Source organism: Centrocercus urophasianus, unplaced genomic scaffold, assembly GCF_019232065.1.
Source record: "Centrocercus urophasianus isolate 14NV4802_14NV808 unplaced genomic scaffold, USGS_Curo_1.0 seq_62, whole genome shotgun sequence".
Lineage (NCBI taxonomy): Eukaryota > Metazoa > Chordata > Aves > Galliformes > Phasianidae > Centrocercus > Centrocercus urophasianus.
Genome location: NW_024885222.1, coordinates 571,817 through 589,616, shown reverse-complemented (window position 1 = coordinate 589,616; position 17,800 = coordinate 571,817). Strand labels below are relative to the sequence as shown.

The following is a 17,800-nucleotide window of genomic DNA, read 5'->3' as shown; positions in this document are numbered from 1 at the left end:
GGGATGGCTCTGAACATGACAGAAAACCAAACCAGCAGAAACTGCGCTGATTGTGAAGACCAAGGGCTTCTCTTCCAACCGACCCCACTGCCCAGGTGGGGGGGTTAGGGTTAGAGTTAGGGCTATGCTTAGGGTTAGGGTCACAGCACGCTGTTAGGAGCTGAAGGACACAATTTCTCTGTTCTGTCACTGCCTTTCAGCCAGGCTAAGCTCACCTTATTTTCCCACATATTTGTCTATAAGTGTGTTTTAGCAAAACATGGAAGCATACGGGCACCACCTGCGTGGCTGCAGGAAGCAGAGTGTGGACACGGCTTTGTTGATTGCGTCATGCAGAAGCACAGTTTTATTAGAGAAGTTTTTTCACCAGCAGGTGCATTAGTGATCATAGTACTGGGACCTGCAGCAGCAGTCACGGTGGTTGGGCAGGTGCAGCAATACAGATTGGAAAAAGCAAATAGCAAAATAAAGCAGAAATTGGCCCAACGCTCTGCTTATCCCTCTGGCACATCGCGTAGCATTGCTGAGTAATACAAAGGAGCAGTTCCTTGCTCTTTGCAGAGGCGTGCAGTAAATATTCTCTCTCTTTATCCGTGGCTCTGCTTCAGGGATCTCTCATTGGATATTCTCATTTCTCTGCTTAATCACAAATCCTTCTGCAAGGCACTGGAGAGATCAAAGGAAAACATGAGTTTGTTTAGAGCAAAACCAGATTCTTTCCTGTGCTGTCATTCTGTACACACGATCACCTTAGGAGCCAGCTCAGCTGGAATTTCAGATGAAAACAGCCCTGCAGGAACGGCTGCTCGCTGCCTGCAATCAGGCTGATGGGACCCATGGTGGCTCAGGCATGCTCTGCCCTTCCCCATAGCAGTGCCAAATGGTGGGAGCTGCAGGCACAGCACTGGGCTGAGCACTGCACAGTGCTCCACTTACCCTCATTCTACTGCACCAGCTGCCACCATGCTCGTTTATTTCTCTTTCAGTTTGGCTGGAAGTTTCCCCCTGAAATGGTACTGGTAATTTTCTACCAAAAATCCCACAATTCCTGTTTCTCTTTTGGTTTTCAGGGCACTCCTTTCTCCTGCTCATTCCTTTGCCCTACATTTCAGACCAGTCCTTTCTCCCTGTTCTCTGCTGTCTGTACCTTGCCTGTATTCCGACTCTGTCCTTCCCTACCTGTCTGCCCCCTCCCATCTGGTAGCATTGCAGTCGAGCAGAGAGGGCTTGAAGCCCAGCGGAGCTCTGCAGCCCTCACCTTGTATCTCCGCAGCTGCACAGGATGGCATCTGGGCAGACGAAGTGTACGTGTGGCTTGTTCGGATGATTCCTCCTCCTCCTATTCCTCCTGTTCGTGCAACTCCTCCTCCTAGACCCGACAACTGACCAATTCCTCCTTGCTGACTGAGTGGAAAGGAAAAGAACATTTTAGTGAAGGGAATGGCGGATAAATTAGAACTACAGTTTGTGCATTGACCCTTTGCTCTTGGTCTGTTTTTGTCTTTGGCATAAACGTGGCTGACTCCTGCAGCGAGCTCTCTTCCTGTGGCAATGCTTGGGTATTCTAAAATACACGTAACAAAGGCATTTTAGTGTCCCTTGTCTCAGGTGCACTCACATAAGGTCCTGCTGCCCGCCCTCCAGCAGGCAGCGGTAGGTGTGGATCTCCTGCTCCAGGCGGCACTTGACGTCCAGCAGGATCTTGTACTCCTGGTTCTGGCACTCCATCTCCGCCCGCAGGTCCGCCAGCTGCTGCTCCACACACGTGATCTGAGTCTGCAGCTCACCGAGGTGGTTGTTGTAGCGGCATTCTGTCTCAGCCAGAGAGGACTCCAGGTTGTCCCTCTGAAGGGTGACAGGTGGCACAACAGAAATACGGGCATGAGGAAGCTGCATTTTACTGCAGGTTCTTGCCCTGAAGCAGAGCTGCAGCTGTGAGCTGTGCACGCACCTGGCTGAGCTGAGCCTGCAGGTCGATCTCCAGCGCCTGCAGCTGCCGCCTCAGCTCGGTGACCTGATTGTTGCACGTCTCCACCTCCTGACCACTCGTGATAACCTCCCTGTTCACCTCCTCAATCTGCAAATCACCAAGGCAGAGCAAAGTTCTTAAGGGGATGTTTCACTGTAACTCAGGCTAAGGATTAAGCGAAGAGAGTGGAGGTAGCAAAAAGCATGAAATGAGAACACTTTGGGTGAACTCTCTCAACCCAAAGGGACGCGCAGAGGCAGCATCCCCTGTGGCACTTGGGCAGTCAAAATCAGTGCCAAATACTGTTACAGACGTGTGGATTTAACCTGAGGTAAACTGCTGTGAAATCATAGCCTGGAAAAGTCACAGCTGAATAACTCTGCTCACCTTGCACTCATACCAATCCTCCACTTCTTTGCGATTGCGTTCAATCAGCGTCTCATACTGGCACCTCATCTCCTCCAGAATCTTCCTGAGGTCAGGGCCAGGACAGGCATTGACCTCCACACTCACATCTCCAGTCGACTGTTTCCTCAGACAGTTCATTTCCTGGAGAAACCATATCAGGTTTCAGAAGCAAGGAAAACACCAGGGAGAGCAGGGAGGATCCCAGCTGGGGGCACTGCCGGCTCCCGGCTCCCTGTGCCACCTCCATCCAGTGGTGTGGCAGGGGAAGAGAAGCCCTTTGCAGCATCAGCCGAAGGGAGGGAGAGCACAGATCCTGAGTGAAGGGAGGCTTTGGGCAGGGGCCATCAGCCTACCTCCTCATGGTTCTTCTTCAGGCAGCAGAGCTCCTCCCGCAGTGACTCCAGCTGTGCCTCCAGGTCGGACCTGCAGAGCGTCAGCTGGTCCAGGACCTGGCGCAGCCCGTTGATGTCAGCCTCCACGCTCTGGCGAAGGGCCAGCTCCGTCTCGTACCTGAGTGAGAAAGAAGGCAAGAGAGAGCAGTCAGCATCCGACCCCATCATCTGCTCTTTTCTGCAGGCGCCTTTCTTACAGCCATTTCCTAACCAGCCTCCCGGGATGCTGAGGGAAGCGGTCTGAGGATCCCCTTCCCAGGTCTGCCCTCAACCCACTTTCTCTACAGCTTTGTGGAGGGGTCACTCATCACGTTTCCATGCTCTAACAAGGGAAAACAAAAACCTCCCTTAAGAAGCCGAGTGAGCCCGCACTGCTCCCTGTGCAAAACCTGCTGGTGCTTCCTGCACAGCTCTCATCTGCATGCAGAATTGTGCTGTTGCCCAGACATGAAGGCAGCTCTGGCTGCAGGAGCCCTTCTGCACAGCCTGCAACCCTGAGCCGCATCCTGACAGCCTGCTGAGCACCAGGAGCACTCACTTCACTCGGAAGTCATCGGCTGTCATCCGGCTGTTGTCGATGTTCAGAATGATCTTGTTGTTGTCTATGGTTGCGCAGACAATCTGGAAAAGAAGAGAGTTCCATGGTCACTCCTGAAGCCTCTTCCCATCCCCTCGGGCTGCAGCGCATGCAGTGCAGCAGACCAAACCCCAGGCTCTGAGTGCTGTTGGCTGAGCACAGCAGGACGGTGTGAGCATCCAGCACAGCTGGGGAGGCAATTTTAACTTTATTCTGGCAATGCTTTCTTTGTTCTCACTTTTAATGAGGTGTCCAAACTTCCCAGTTCTGTGTGAAAGAGTAAACGTGTAAATAGAGGAAGCAATGTTTAATTGGAATTCTACGAGATGAATGACAGAAAAAGCTCATACGACTTGTTATTTATTTCTCATGCAGTCGTTCTCCTGGCAATCATCCACTCAAACACCTTGGCAAAATGTAACCCAGACAGACTGCTGAGCCAATCCAGATGTACTCCTTGCCCACAACACTTTCCCTTTCAAATATAAGCGATGAATAAAAGCAATGGAAACAATCCAAACTCTCAAGACTTTTACGTTTGAGCTCCGGGGCTCTCTGCAGGCAGTTGTCTTAATGTCTGTTTACGAGGAGCGTTTTACAACAGTGAAATGTTACTCTCAATAGCTGCATTAAGCTGTGAAGCAACTGCGTGGGAGAAGTTTACAAGCGAGGAAGCAGCTGAGAAGTGATGTTACCTGGTTCTGAAGATCTTCTATCTCTTTGTAATAGCAGCTGTAGTCCCGCGGCTCACAAAAGGGGCCCTGCTTGGCGTACCACTCCCTGATTCTGCACTCCAGGTCAGCATTTTCTTGTTCCAGGCACCTCACCTTGTCCAGGTAAGAAGCCAGGCGGTCGTTAAGGTTCTGCATGGTGACTTTTTCGTCACCAGAAAGAAGAATGCCATCACCAGCAAAACCCCCTCCAACTACCCCTCCACCAATGCCGATACCAAGGCCACCTCCAATGCCACCACCAAAGCGGGCACTGCCACCGCTGAATCCAATGCCTGAGCATCCTCCGAGGACAGTGGCTCCTAAGCCACCTCCATAGCTCCCACCGACCAGACTGCCGCTGCTCAGTCCTCCTCCGTAATTCACACCACTGCAGTAGCTTCTCCCAGAGAACCCTCGGCTACCGCCTATCCCACAGGTCGTGTATCTTCCAGAGGAGACCGAGGAAATCCGTGCTCCTCCACCACCACCACCACCACCAATAACACAGCTGCCACCGCTGGTCCTGCCCCTGAGAGAGCCGGTTGTCTGCTTAATACTACAACTCATTGTGAGGACAGCTGCAAATCCAGCCCAAAGCCCAAAGCAAGATGCACAGCGTGATACGGAATCAGACTGCAGGTTGGTCGCCGCCGCAGATCCCTATTTATACCTTCCAAGCGGGTGCCACCTCTGGGGTGTTTCTTCTTCCCACGGGGCTGGCTAGTCTTGCTGTTTATGCCAGGAATAAATAACCCATAGGCAGTTTCCCTCTAGAAATCCCAGTTCACAAGGAAGATACTTTACATGTCAGCAGCTTATTCCAAAAAGTAAAATAATGTTTTATGAGTCATCAGCTTTTTGTGTGATGCAAACTTTACAAGAAGTCAAGAAAAGAAGTTGCCCTAGATTATGTACAAAGCAGCAGCATTGGTATTTATAACATCAAAGTCCCTTTTATCTTTTATTAATTTGTATTTATTTTATTCTTAGTCCAGCAAACATTTTTGTATCATGTGCTACAGTAGACTGCGTGGAATCAAAGTGGGCAGTTAATTTAAATTTACACTTCTGAAAAGCGTGAACAATGGTGACCATAGGAGCAAAAAGAGCCGGGGTGCCGCGGTGCTGATGCCTGCCAGCCGGCGCAATTACAGGCAGAGGGCTCAGGAACCTCTGCTGCAAGATTTCTCCAGTCACATCATCCATAGCCCATGCTTCTGTCACGCCAGCCCAGGAACTCAACTTGCTCACAGTCTGCAAAGCACTGGAAATTCCTGCCTGCCCCTTGGTCCGAGTGTCACACAGACTGAGGTGCCTCTCTGAAGTTATTTTTTGTTGCTGTCATCATTCAGTCTGTGCCATCCATAGGTAAAGAAGGAACTCGCAGGAAAGGCGTGATGGCGATTCATGGGGTTCCCTGTCCCGACTGTGATGCGATCCAGCAGGTCACTGCTGTCGCCAACAACCAAAATTGTATTGAGCACAAAAGGAAAAGGAGGAAAGCTTTCCACATTTACTGCCTGTGTTTGTCAGAGCAGTAGTGCGTTGGCCCGACCATCACTGCTGGGAGAGCATCTCCCCGGCTGGGCAGGAGAGCTGGGGAGCGCGGGGAGGACTGGCTCAGCCAGCACAGGTGCCTTTGTCCAGCAGACTGCGGTAATGAGAGGACATCCTGCTCTTCGAGGGACAGAGGCTTCTCTTCCCTGCGGCGTGGAATTTCCAGCCACTCTTACTCACAGGCAACCTTCCATTTGAGGATGTCCCCGTGCACGGTTACAGAAGCCGCTGGGATAAACCTGTGACGGCCCACGGGCAGCCCTGAGAGCAGCCGTCACCTGGGCACAAGTGCAGAGGACACCACACCAGTGCGCTCCCCCTTCTCTGCTAGTGGCACTGCAGTGACGAATGACCCCAAGGATGAGTAAATGTGATCATCTTCTCATGAGCGTACGTTAGGATTCTGCTCTCCAGTGAGCTCATTTATTTCTTTGTTTAGATCAAAAGTGATAAGAAACGCCTGCCTAAGGCTGGCAGCATCCTAGAATATTCATTATTCATAGGGTGCAGAGAAATACCTTGCTCACGGACAGCGCTGGAGTCCCTCAGAGCTCAGACTGCCGACTGCAGCGCCTGAAATACAAGTCCATCCTCCCCCTGGAAGCACATCTCCCTGCTCCCCACACAGCCCAGACTCATCGGAGTGAAAATCATGAGCAAAAAGGAGGATAGGGAATAAATTTGGCTTTCGTCAGACATTTTGAGGAATGTAATTGAAGACAGGGTGTGGCTGTGAGAGCCAGCAGAAATTAATATAGTGTCTGGATTGCTTGGAGCTTTGCTTCTGCTGCGTTGGTTTTCAGAAGTTGCCCAGCAGAAGAGAGCAGCGCTCTGGGCTTGGGTCGCCTTTTTTCCCTTTCAGAGTCTCAGTTTAGCAGGCACATTGCAGATACGGAGCACTGCAGCTGGCTCATGTCCTCAGCCACCAATGGCAGAAGCAGGAGGTCTTACAGCACACGGCAAACTGGTTGGTGTCACTGCTGGGCACTTTTTATGCATCCTGGCTCAGAGCCCCACGGGCTGCAGAGTCATATTCACCAGCCAAGATTGGATCCATCTTACTACAGGACTCGTACCGGGCTGTAGCTGCACTGCTGTGAGATGGTGCCAAGGTCTGTAAGGGCACTGGGACTGTGGTGATCCCAGCACACAGCCATGCATGCCGTGCCACCGTCTCTTCCACGTTTTGCTCGCTTTGCTTATCAAACTGATAGCGCTCCTCGTGTCAACAAGGAGACACAGACAGAACTTTGCTTTCATAAGCATTGCTTCAGTGATGTTTGTGCAACCTCTCTGGAATACGATGTTATCTTGTCACTTGTAATTACGAGTAATGATTTGCATAATAGCCATTGGGGATCACTTATTAAAACCTGCTTTGAAGTGATACTAAGCCGGCTCCAGACCTCGCACTCCCAGCTTTCAGATGCAGACTGTGATGTTGTGGGGCTGTGAGTCAGAGCTGCATCCCCCGCGCTGATCTGCGGTGCTGGGAGGCAGCTGGAAGCGCTGTGGGCTGCGGTGCGGCGCTCTGAGCGAGCTGGGAAAGGCAGTCAGTCCTTTCCTGCAGACTGCTCACATCTCCAATTCAGCTCTGGGCTCGTGGCTGCAGTGAGGCTCAGCATGATGCCGAGGTGTTCAGCTGGATTTCCTCCTGCTGCAGCTCCCAGCCTGATCCACACCTCGAGGGCTTTCAGTTCCCTGCTGGCCTCGAGCGCAGTGCACTGCACAGCCTCTGCACCACTGGGAGCACAGCCGCTCTTCGGGGCAAAGCAGAGCGTGAGGGAATTCGTGTTGGGCCGGATGGGGACTGATGGCAGCAGGAAGCTGCAGAGATCTCCAGCTGTGACCTGCAGTGCTGCTGCCAGAGCCTGGCAGGTCCTGACAGAGCCCAGACCCCATAAGCAGCCCAAGTGTGGGCTAGCTGTGGCCCTGAGAACTCTCTGTGTGCCTTTATTTAATACTTGCTAAAACATTGCTACTTGCAATGCGTCTCCAGGGTGTGGGTCTTGCAGGCAGTGTAAATGAAGTTTTTTGGTGCAGCAGGCCAAGAAATCTCCTGCTCGTTACCATAGTATGTTACTGATGTACATAACTCTTTACAAATGTTACACAACCCAATAAACTCAAGTACAAGTTCCATAGACAGTGACAGGGCTGTGGGTGAGGCTCACCTGTCTGTGTGCTTCATGGAACAGACTTTTATGGGGAAATTAGAGCCTGTGCCATACAGCAACTCACGGCCCACAATTCCAACGCCTGCAATCAGTGTCAGTGCGTGTGCAGTGCAGCCCTGCGCTCCCGGCTGCTCCCAGCGCTCACACTGCACATCTGATTGTCTGGTTTCTTCTCACCGACGTCTCACGGCTGTGCAGATCACTTCTCGGGGATCTGTTGTCACACTTTGCTGGTGCAGCTCATCCCCTGACCCCCCCCATTCCTGCTGTTAGGGAGGGGGCCACAGCACAGCAGTGGGCACAGCAGCATAACAGCGCGGTTCCTCCAGCTGTTGCCTTTCCTTTCTCTGTGCAACAGACCACCACCACTTTTTTTCTGTCTGTTTACTGCATCTGACTTCCAAAACCTCTTTCTCCCACGTATTAATTTGTCTCGCCCTTTTATCTGCCCGCATGCTGCCAGCAGGTTCTTCCTGCTTGCTTTTTCTTTTTAGATGCTTTCATAGTTCCTTATTTAGCATTTTCTCTTGGAATTGCTTCCCCTGGCAGAAGGGCGGGTCAGGTCCAGCACTGCTTTGCTTTCAAATTACTACTTCAGTATTATTTGGGAAAACTTGTTGTTCTTGATTTTATCCTGTTGCTACACATTCATAATACCTCAAAAGGTGCTGCAAATTGTCTTATATTAGATTATGTTAACACACGCCCTCTTTAATGAAAGCTTGACTTTCGCTCGAAAGTCCCTTCCAGCAGAAGGCTGCCCGTCCAGCCGCCCTGCGCTCCCTGCAGCCCAAATCGCTCCTCCTCGTCGCCTCCAACCTCCGCTCCCAGCGTGAGCTCTCCCCAGTGCAGACATCCCTGCTGCAGCATAACGATCTGTGTAACGTGTTTCTAAATACCCGTGTAATTCCTTATTTGTAGAAGTTGTTTCTCAGGTTCGGGGCTGTGTCAGTAGTGGCACAGTTTTATTAGGGGCAAGCGTGTGGATCCCGGCACGTCCCAGGTAAGGGCAGTGGGCAGCGCAGTGCTGGGTCCCCTCCACTGGTTCCATGCGTACCTCCCATCCCACCGGTGCTGCGCGTGGAGCTGAGCACTGCCCGCTAGTTTGCTTTACTTTTCCTGGGGGTTGTTCTTTGGGAGCCCTCCAAGGGACGTATCCTGTCTGCACTGTGCTGCTCAGGGACAGCATGGCTTTGTCTGGAGTTTTCTTTGCGCACCCCCCTGTCCTTCTCATACCCCCACTTCCTCTTGTACCGTATTTCTCCTCCCTCTTTCCCCAAGCTTGCTTGTCCCTGGTGAATGGCTTGGGAAGGCCTTGACTCTCCCTGCAGCTCTTCAGTCCCACTTTGGAGAACACCCTGACTGTGGGACCATAGAGTCATTCAGGTTAGAAAAGACTTCTAATATCACCAAATCCAGCTACCAACCCATCCCCACGGTGCCCAACCACGTCCCCAAGTGCCACATCTACACATCTCCTGAGCACCTCCAGGGACAGTGACTCCATCACTTGTAACAGTGCTGTTCACACACCGCAGCAGCTGAGCTTTGGGAATGAGAGCTGACGCTTCGTGTAGCTCACATGGGACTGGAGAGCCCTCTTTGGGATACCCCCATTAAGACACCTCCACCTGCGGGGCGCTGGAGGCTCAGACAGCGCCTCTCTGTTTCAAAATCGCAGTGCATGGAAAGCAGGGAAGAGCCAGCTGCTTTGCATACAAATTAAATTTCCCCAAACCATAATTAAAATTGTCGTGTGAAACTGAAAACGTTCGGATAATTTATTGTTTCAGGGAATTTAACTGCCCGTCCCTAATCCTGTCTATCAGTGCAGAGCCAGCAGGACTCAGTTAAATGACAGCTGTCACGAAGCACCTTCCCCAGCTCAGCAGGAGCCGCCCCGCAGCGCAGGGCAGGGCTGGCGCAGGCTGACCCCCTTCCCAGGGAGAGAAGGAGCTCACGGTCGGACGTTGGTCAGAGCCAAACGCTCAGCTCCTCACGGTTGGCTTCCCAGCCCTGGCTGGAAGCAGGGCTCTGCTGGTTCCTCACCACTGTGTTCTTTTACCGCTTGTATCTCAGGTTTTCTATATATCCCTGTGAGTGACGGCCCAGGGATGTCACTGTGCCCGGCTTTGCCTGCAGCCTGCATACATGATGTCCTGCTGCCCGCCCTCCAGCAGGCAGCGGTAGGTGTGGATCTCCTGCTCCAGGCGGCACTTGACGTCCAGCAGGCTCTTATACTCCTGGTTCTGGCACTCCATCTCCGCCCGGATCTCTGCCAGCCGCTGCTCCACGCAGGAGATCTGGCTCTGCAGCTCAGTGAGGTATTTGTTGTAGCGGCATTCTGTCTCAGCCAGAGAGGACTCCAGGTTTTCTTTCTGAGTGTGGAAGCAACAAAAAGGAGGATGGATTACATAGCTGTCACAGGCAGCCTGGACTTCTTATCAAGGGATCCCACTGCAGAGCTGTCCCAGTGTAGCCATCCATGTGATTCTGCTCCTGCAGCTCTCTGCAAGGAGCTGGTGGCCGAAACAGAACTGTGCGTCACTCACCATGGTCAGTTGGGCTTGCACGTTGATCTCCAAGCCCTGCAGCTGGCGTCTCAGCTCCGTGACCTGTTTGTTGCTCGACTCTATCTCCTGGCTGCTGGTGACGACCTCCAGGTTCACCTCTTCCACCTGAGGTCAGAAGGAGCGCTGTGTCCCCTGCCCACCCCACCCCACAGCCCCAGACGTCCGCTTGTGCTGCAGCCCCCACGTGTTCCCAGCCCAGGCCCCACATGCCCCATGACCCCGCAGCACTGCAGCTCCTCAGCCACCAGCAGAAGAGTGCTGCAATGGGGCTGTGGAACCGGACTGAGTTTCTCCTCGCTGGAACTGCTGTTGTCCAGACACTGCCAGGAAGTGGAGAAACACTGATCTCTCACTTCTCTCTCAGCAGGCAGAGGGCAGAGCCGCACACCGCACCGTACCTTGCAGGCAAACCACTGCTCCGTCTCCTTGCGGTTGCGCTCCATCAGCGTCTCATACTGACAGCGCAGCTCCTCCAGGATCTTCCTCAGGTCTGGGCCGGGACAGGCGTTGACTTCCACGCTCACATCTCCGGTCGCTTGCTTCCTCAGGCAGCTCATTTCCTGCAGACAGCACACACCGGGATGGTCATGTTCCCACCTGGGGGAAGTTCCCTTCTTTTCACAGATTTCTTTAGGGTGAGGGGTGTCTGACCTCCTCGTGGTTCGCCCTGAGGCAGCACATCTCCTCGGTCACGGCCTCGCACTGCAGCTGCAGGTCAGCCTTGCAGCTGGCCAGCTGGTCCAGCACAGGGCGCAGATTGCAGATGTCCGCGTCCACATTCTGCCGGAGGCTGCACTCAGTCTCATACCTTAGGCACAGGAACAGGAACTCAACATGCCAGCAAAGCACTGCAAGTGCTTGAACTGAGTGTGAGGGACGAAATTAGGACCAAATTCTCTTGTTTCAGGCACATGATGCTGCGGGCATTGCCTTGCACAGAGATCTGTGCTTTAATACAGCAGCAGGGCTGGCAGGTTTCAGCCCCACACCACCTCAGTGCCCACACCTTCCTTCCCTTACCCCCCACCCAGCACAGGGCTCACTTGGCTCGGAAATCATCAGCCGTCATCCGACTGTTGTCAATGTTCAGAAGGATTTTGTTGGTCTCCATGGCTGCACACAGGATCTGGAAAGAAAGCACAGGGAGAGATTTGGGCTGACAGGTTCTGCCGGCTGCAGGAGGCCTGCAGGAATTGTCAACCCGGAGCACTGCAACATGGTTATTTTCTAATGGTTTCATGTTTGGGGGTTATTAGTCAGTTAAATGCGCTACAGCAGGGAGCCTGCATGGCGGGCTGCAGGAGCATCAGCTGTCTGTGAGCGCAGCTGCTGCATTCTGATCGCTGAATGTCAGCTGCTACCTCCTGCTGCTCCAGGCTGCCGCCAGGCATCAATCTGTCCACGTGTGAAAGCGAGGCCCAAAGAAGTGTGGGACATTTCTCGAGATGCTTTACCTGGTTCTGAAGGTCTTCAATCTCCTTGTGGAAGCAGCTGTAGTCCCGCGGCTCACAGCTGGGGCCCACCTTGGCGTACCACTCCCGGATGCGGCACTCCAGCTCGGCATTCTCGCTCTCCAGCAGCCGCACTTTGTCCAGGTAGGAGGCCAGGCGGTCATTGAGGTTCTGCATCGTCGCCTTCTCATTGTTGGCAAACAGGATCCCCTCACCGGCCCTGCCGAAACCTCCGACGCCGCGCGCACACATGCCCCCCGTGCTGAACCCGAGGGTGGAACAGGCCCGCTGGGTGGCTCCGAAGCTGCCCCCGCTCATGCTGCCGACACCCAGCTGCTGCCCGAGCAGTCCCTCGCCCAAACTGCCACCAGAGAAACCCCCGGCTGCTGCCGCGAGCTCGAAGGCTGCGTGCCGTCCTGGGGAGGCAGAGGAGCCCTGCATGGTGCCCGCCCGGCTGCCCGCGCTGCCCCAGGTGCCGCACTGCCGGGCGCAGCTCATGGTGCAGCCGCGCGAGCTGCGCGGGCGGTGCAGGAGCTGCTGCCGGCCTCTGGCCCCACTGCTCCCTATTTATACCGCCCCGTGGATGTTGCCGCTGGAGAAGCGCTGTTTGTTCTTCCTCCTCCCGACCTGGTAGTTCTGTGCCTGGAATATTTCCCTATGGGCGTTTGTCTCCGGCGATCCCACAACAGAAAGATGCTTTGGTTAATAGAAGCGTGTTTAAAAACTACATCAAAAATGTGACTTCCTGAATCATCAGGTCTGACTTGTGATGACAACCAAACAACAGTGACACAAACAGCGACGATAACTGAGAGTGCCTGGGGAGCAAAACAGCAATTACCCATGGGGGGGCGAGTCCTGCTGGAGGGGATTGCTGTGGCCTGGTGCCACCACCCGGCAGAGCCTGCTCGATCCCCTTGGGGTGCAGCTGCCCCAGAGAATGGGGGGGGACCCTCTGGGCGGCAGCAGTGGAGTGAGGTCCCGCCAGGGCCCCTGGCATTTCACCGTGGAAATGGAGTGCACAGAATATATGGAGCTTGAGAGGTGATGGCTTGCTGTTTCCCTTCCTCCAGCATGCACCATGACATCCCCTTCCAGAGGAGGGACACAGGGTATGTGTTCTGCTTCAGAAGGCAGACAAAACATGCAAATATTTTCCCAAAGTAAAAGAGATAAGGATATTTCCTTTTCTTCCTTAGCTATGGCTATTCGCTGCCAGGAGAGGACAGCCATAGGAGATGGTGCACTGCATTTCTAAAATAGAAGTGTGGAGAATTTTGGGAGCAGTCTGACGCCAATCCTGGCAGCACCACGGAGCTCCTCCAAGCACAGTCTGGGGGAAGCGTGTCAAAGAGACTACAAAAGAAAAAGGATATTCAACATATTTTCAGTCTAGGGATGCTGAATTGAGGGACAGGAGAGATAATTACAATGCTTTGTCATCCGGATTTCTCATTTTGTTAATAATATTAGTGCAGCCAAGTGGTGCCTGTCACATAGCTGCTCTTCAGCATCGTCTCTGGAGTCCAGCTCACCCAGACCTGTCACCCGAAGGACGCGCCCGCCTGCTTTGGGGCATTGCCGTGCCATTCAGCCAGGTTCATTAGCCTTGGCTTTATCCTGGCACTGCAAATCCAGAAAACCTTACATGTGGTGTGGGTTGTGTGCATCCATTTTGAACTTCAGACGTAGCTGTAGGTCTCTGTAGCCAATGATGAATACTACAGCTTCTGTGGAGAGGTATTTCACTCGTGATTGCAGGGGATGTCAGTGCAATTTGTGTGTTCTTCACAGCGGTGTTTTTCCTTTCCATAATGGGAAGCTTTGACGTGCATCTACACCAGGCCACACCTCAAGGCATGCCAGCAGCTGCCATCTTTATTTTACTGAAAGAGATTTTCATTTTTGATGAAGCAGTCTGATAACGATGCTCTCCATGTGTGTGCTGGAAGTGCTCCCCAGCTGGTTGCATGATCTGCAGTGGGAACCTCACCAGCCCTGGGCAGCAGCGTGTGCCCAGCACACAGTGTGTGTGTGTGTGTGTGTGTGTATACATGTGTGTGTGTGTGTATGTGTGTGTGCATACATGTGTGTGTGTGTGTGTGTGTGTGTGCATACATGTGTGTGTGTGTGTGTGTGTGTGTATACATGTGTGTGTGTGTGTATGTGTGTATACATGTGTGTGTGTGTGTATGTGTGTGTGTGTGTGTGTGTATACATGTGTGTGTGTGTGTATGTGTGTGTGCATACATGTGTGTGTGTGTGTGTGTGTGCATACATGTGTGTGTGTGTGTGTGTGTATACATGTGTGTGTGTGTGTATGTGTGTGTGCATACATGTGTGTGTGTGTGTGTGTGCACCTCCACTGGCACTCTGCAGCCCGCCGTGCAGGACCGATGAGGAAACATTACTGCTTCAAGAAGAAATGAGGATGGAAAGGCCTCCCCTGGGTAAGGGCACTGCTCCCACTCAATTTTGTTAAAAAATTAGAAAGAAAGGAATTGTGCTTTGGCTTCCCATGGCGTTCCAGTGCCCCACGTTCCAAAGGGGGCAGGCACCCGCCGTCACTCCCAAGGGCTGTTTTGCCCCAAGGAACAACCAGGCTCAAATGAGTGAGGAAAATGAGAAGGCAGGACTGGATCTCCCCTGGGAGGAGCCCTCTGTGATCTCGGAGTGCTTTAAGACAGTTTCACCCATGCAGAATCCTTGTGCTTCTGCTTACAGGTGCTCTCTTATCTAAATGTTGACTCAGCTGTCTGTGAAGCTGCCCAGGAGGAGCTGCTGCCCGAGCCCTGCAGCTCACAGGGACATCAGGGCTGCAGTGCTCTGAGCACAGCACTGTGAGTCACTGCGGGCACTCCTGCAGTTCTCTGGGTTTCAGTTTGATGCTCCGTGGGATGGAACAGCAATGGCAGTTATTGCAGTAGCAGCTCTCCTTCACAAGGGTGAAACATGCACTGCAAACACAGAGCCTGCGTGCTGGGGCACAGTGCTGGTGCAGAGGCCAGTCGCTGTGTGAGCTTCTGTCGTTTGCACTCAGTCTGATGCCGGCACGTCCTTCCTGTCTCTCGGTGTCTCTCCTCATGGAATATCTTTCAATTCCTGTTTCCTTTTTTTGTTTCGTTGTCCATCCAAGTTTTGCCATTGCTTGCTGAGGACTTACATCTGAATTCCTCGCTGAATTCAGTCGCTGCTTTTGCTGCTCTGGCATCCTGCAGGAAATGTGGAACACTCCTGAGCAGCGTGTCTGTCTCGTGGATGTGGCAATCCGTGCGCATTTCGCAGATGTGAACTGTAGGTGGTATTTTCCTTCTGTGAGATGGCTGTAATATAGCACAGCAGTTATGTGTGCTGAGCACAGGCTTTCATCTTTGTGATCACAGGGTTTGCAGAGCCCTATGCTGAATTTGAACCTTTTTACTAAAGCATATATGCATGGATAAATAGAACCATGCCTGGTGCAGTCCTCCCAAGGAAACCAAATGGATTTTCTACAGACCTGGGCTCCCAGCAGCCCCCAGCAACTCCAGGTGCTCAGGCTGGGCCTTGCTGTGGATGGGAGGCTCTGGTGCTGGGGGTCAGTGGCACAGATGGGCTGCCAGGGTGGGCAGCAGGGCTGTCCAGGCTGGCTGCTCCTGTAGCCTTCCACTTACATTCAATCTGCAGTGGCTGTATGTTTTGCAGGACTCCTTTCTGTCTTTGGCACACGTGGGGCATTCTGCAGGGAGCTCAAGAGTTCAGTAGCTGCCAACATGCACACCTGAGATAAAATCACTGTCTTCCAATGGCAAAAAATAGCACATTTTTAGATAACTCCGGATTTCACCCTGCGCCCTTGTCCGTTGCTGTGAAGACAACCTGACGCTGAAGTTTGTTTTCCTTTGATCTGTATTTTATTTTGAGGCAGGCGTAGCTCACAGGGCCGGATGGTTCCCTGCTGCTGCAAGGCCTGCAGTTCTGGCAGAGCGCGGCACGGTGAACTCTGCCCTCTGGTTGGTGTTTCACTTCCTATCTTCTGTAATTGCTGAGCGATTGCACTCAGTGATGGCAGCAGGTCCTGCAGCCCACCCCCCTCAGCCCCCTCCATCCTGTGCCCATCACGGTGTGCCCAACCCGGCAGCTCCAGTACTGGCAGGCAGGAGCCCTCCCACCCTGCATCAGTGCCCCGGTGCTGGGATGCTGCAGGAAGGATTTAGCAGGGATCTGCTGGGTGTCAGAGTGACACCGAGTTACGGCTGCTCATCCCCTGCAGATTAAGCAGTGGTTATTGTAGAGGTATTAAATGCAGCCATCGGCAACATTAATATACCTGTGTAAAGTCTTGGTGCAATGTGCCTAACAGTGTGATTTTAAGGCAGTCAAATGAGGCGGGAGGAACATTTGGATGAGGTTTGCCAGCTGATGCTGTGCTCGTGTCTGTGTGCAGTGCACGTGGCAGCCACGGTCCTGCTGAGCTCTCTGGGTTCCGCCTGCAGGAGGGAGCAGCTCCTCCTGATACTGAGCGTCAGAGAGCACAGGTTTGTGTTTGCTGGCTTCAGTCCGCTCTCATTTGGCACTCTGTCTGAAAACATCATTGCCTTTTTCTCACAACAACATGACCAGGTCACATCTCAGTTCCTGCACCCATCAGCACTGAGTTCCACAAACAAGCTGCCTGGGCTCCTGCTGCTCCAGGCACGCACGTCTCCTCCCATGCTCCCAGCTGTGGATTTCTGAAACTTCCCTGCCATGAGTGCCCAGCCCCTCAGCTTTGAGAGCTCCTGTGTCAGTGACAGACAAGTCTGCAGTTGCGTGAATGGAAAACAAAGCTTTATTAAATGTGTACAGAGTGCACGATGGCAGCTGCACGTGGTTAGGGGACATCGGGCGAGAAGCAGAGGGGCGAAGCCAGCTGTGTGCCTCACAGCTCCATCGGCAGAGCCTGGGGCTGCTGTGGGTCCCACTAGCGTGTGGTGAGTGCCACCTGCTCACGGGATGAGACCACCTTCCCGTCCTGCACCTCCTCCACGATGGTGCGCACCTGGCGCGAGGATGTAATGGCTGTAGGGAGAGGCAGAGAGGGATGGGAAGGGAAAGAAATTCCTTAAGACTGTCTGGTGCCACATGGGCTGGAGAAAGACATGGGAAAGTCTGTGGGGTATCAGAGCACACAGCCTGGGACAGCCCTGCACTGGCCGGGAAGAGGGAAGCACCCGGCTGATGGGAAGGCTCAGGAACACAAAGGGGCCACTCCACGACTTCAGGGTGGTTCAGTTCTTTGTCTCTGTGCCGTGTGGGGACATTGGCTGCTCAGCTACAGGGTTTGTCTGCTGTGAAGCACCCCTAGGATAAAGGAATGTGCGGCATCTCCCACGCTTATAGCTTCTCCTTGTGGTTGCTTGTTATGGGGTGCTCCCATGCTATCCTGCCTCTGCCACTGCCTCAATCAGCAACACCCTGGGGGCTGCCCTTCCCTGCATCACTTTGGCAGCTGCTCTGAGAGGGATCTCAAAGCTGTGTGCCGTGGGCATGTGGAACAAGATGCATTCTTACCGTCTCTGCCAGAGTGTGAGGACATCGCAGAGGAGTACTGGGAAGAGATGCTGCAAGAAGAGGAGAAAACAAAAGGGAAGTTAGGAAGAAACTCTTGTTGTTTCATCAGCACTGTATGCAGACAAGAGAGGAAAGCAGAAAAGTCATAGGAACTATAATTCTATGATTCTATGATTCTATAACATCTGTTGCACTGGGTGCCCCTGCAGGCTGAGGGACAACCGCTCCTTGCAGCAGGGAGCGCTGATACAGAGCATGCCTCCACAGGCAGCAATCGGGAAAGGAACCTTTGGGTAAGTGGTTGGAATGCAAAGAATTAGGAGGCCTGAAGGCTGCAATCAGGATGACTCCCCAAGCAGCACATTAGGGACCCCCACCAGCCCTTCCCACCGCACCGCCCATGCAAACCCCACGCACTGGGCGTCCTCGCCCTCCAGCAGCCGGCGGTACG

The 17,800-nt window shown here is 53.2% G+C and overlaps 2 protein-coding genes across 2 annotated transcripts; both read right to left on the bottom strand.

The window, feature by feature from the left end:
• Nucleotides 1–579: 579 nt before the first annotated feature.
• Nucleotides 580–4,626, bottom strand: LOC122170039 (keratin, type I cytoskeletal 13-like). The gene is made up of 8 exons (XM_042836627.1): nucleotides 4,042–4,626; nucleotides 3,308–3,390; nucleotides 2,731–2,887; nucleotides 2,357–2,518; nucleotides 1,952–2,077; nucleotides 1,619–1,845; nucleotides 1,259–1,404; nucleotides 580–666 (listed from the first exon to the last, which is right to left on the bottom strand). The coding sequence occupies exons 1-8, from the start codon at nucleotides 4,624–4,626 to the stop codon at nucleotides 641–643; spliced, it is 1,512 nt and encodes a 503-aa protein (XP_042692561.1). The 3' UTR covers nucleotides 580–640.
• A 5,284-nt stretch (nucleotides 4,627–9,910) lies between these two features.
• Nucleotides 9,911–12,315, bottom strand: LOC122170040 (keratin, type I cytoskeletal 19-like). The gene is made up of 6 exons (XM_042836628.1): nucleotides 11,821–12,315; nucleotides 11,410–11,492; nucleotides 11,018–11,174; nucleotides 10,765–10,926; nucleotides 10,346–10,471; nucleotides 9,911–10,171 (listed from the first exon to the last, which is right to left on the bottom strand). The coding sequence occupies exons 1-6, from the start codon at nucleotides 12,313–12,315 to the stop codon at nucleotides 9,911–9,913; spliced, it is 1,284 nt and encodes a 427-aa protein (XP_042692562.1).
• Between the last annotated feature and the right edge of the window lie 5,485 nt (nucleotides 12,316–17,800).

What these genes read in the sequence shown, in the direction of transcription:
- LOC122170039 (XM_042836627.1), bottom strand. Translation starts at nt 4,626, where the DNA reads ATGAGTTGTAGTATTAAGCAGACAACCGGCTCTCTCAGGGGCAGGACC. An exon ending in AGGATTGGTATGAGTGCAAG is followed by an intron (nt 2,078 to 2,356) that starts GTGAGCAGAGTT and finishes GGTGATTTGCAG; the next exon opens with ATTGAGGAGGTGAACAGGGA. An exon ending in TGCAGCTGCGGAGATACAAG is followed by an intron (nt 667 to 1,258) that starts GTGAGGGCTGCA and finishes TGATCTCTCCAG; the next exon opens with TGCCTTGCAGAAGGATTTGT.
- LOC122170040 (XM_042836628.1), bottom strand. Translation starts at nt 12,315, where the DNA reads ATGAGCTGCGCCCGGCAGTGCGGCACCTGGGGCAGCGCGGGCAGCCGG. An exon ending in TTGAAGACCTTCAGAACCAG is followed by an intron (nt 11,493 to 11,820) that starts GTAAAGCATCTC and finishes CTTTCTTTCCAG; the next exon opens with ATCCTGTGTGCAGCCATGGA. An exon ending in AGCAGTGGTTTGCCTGCAAG is followed by an intron (nt 10,472 to 10,764) that starts GTACGGTGCGGT and finishes TTCTGACCTCAG; the next exon opens with GTGGAAGAGGTGAACCTGGA.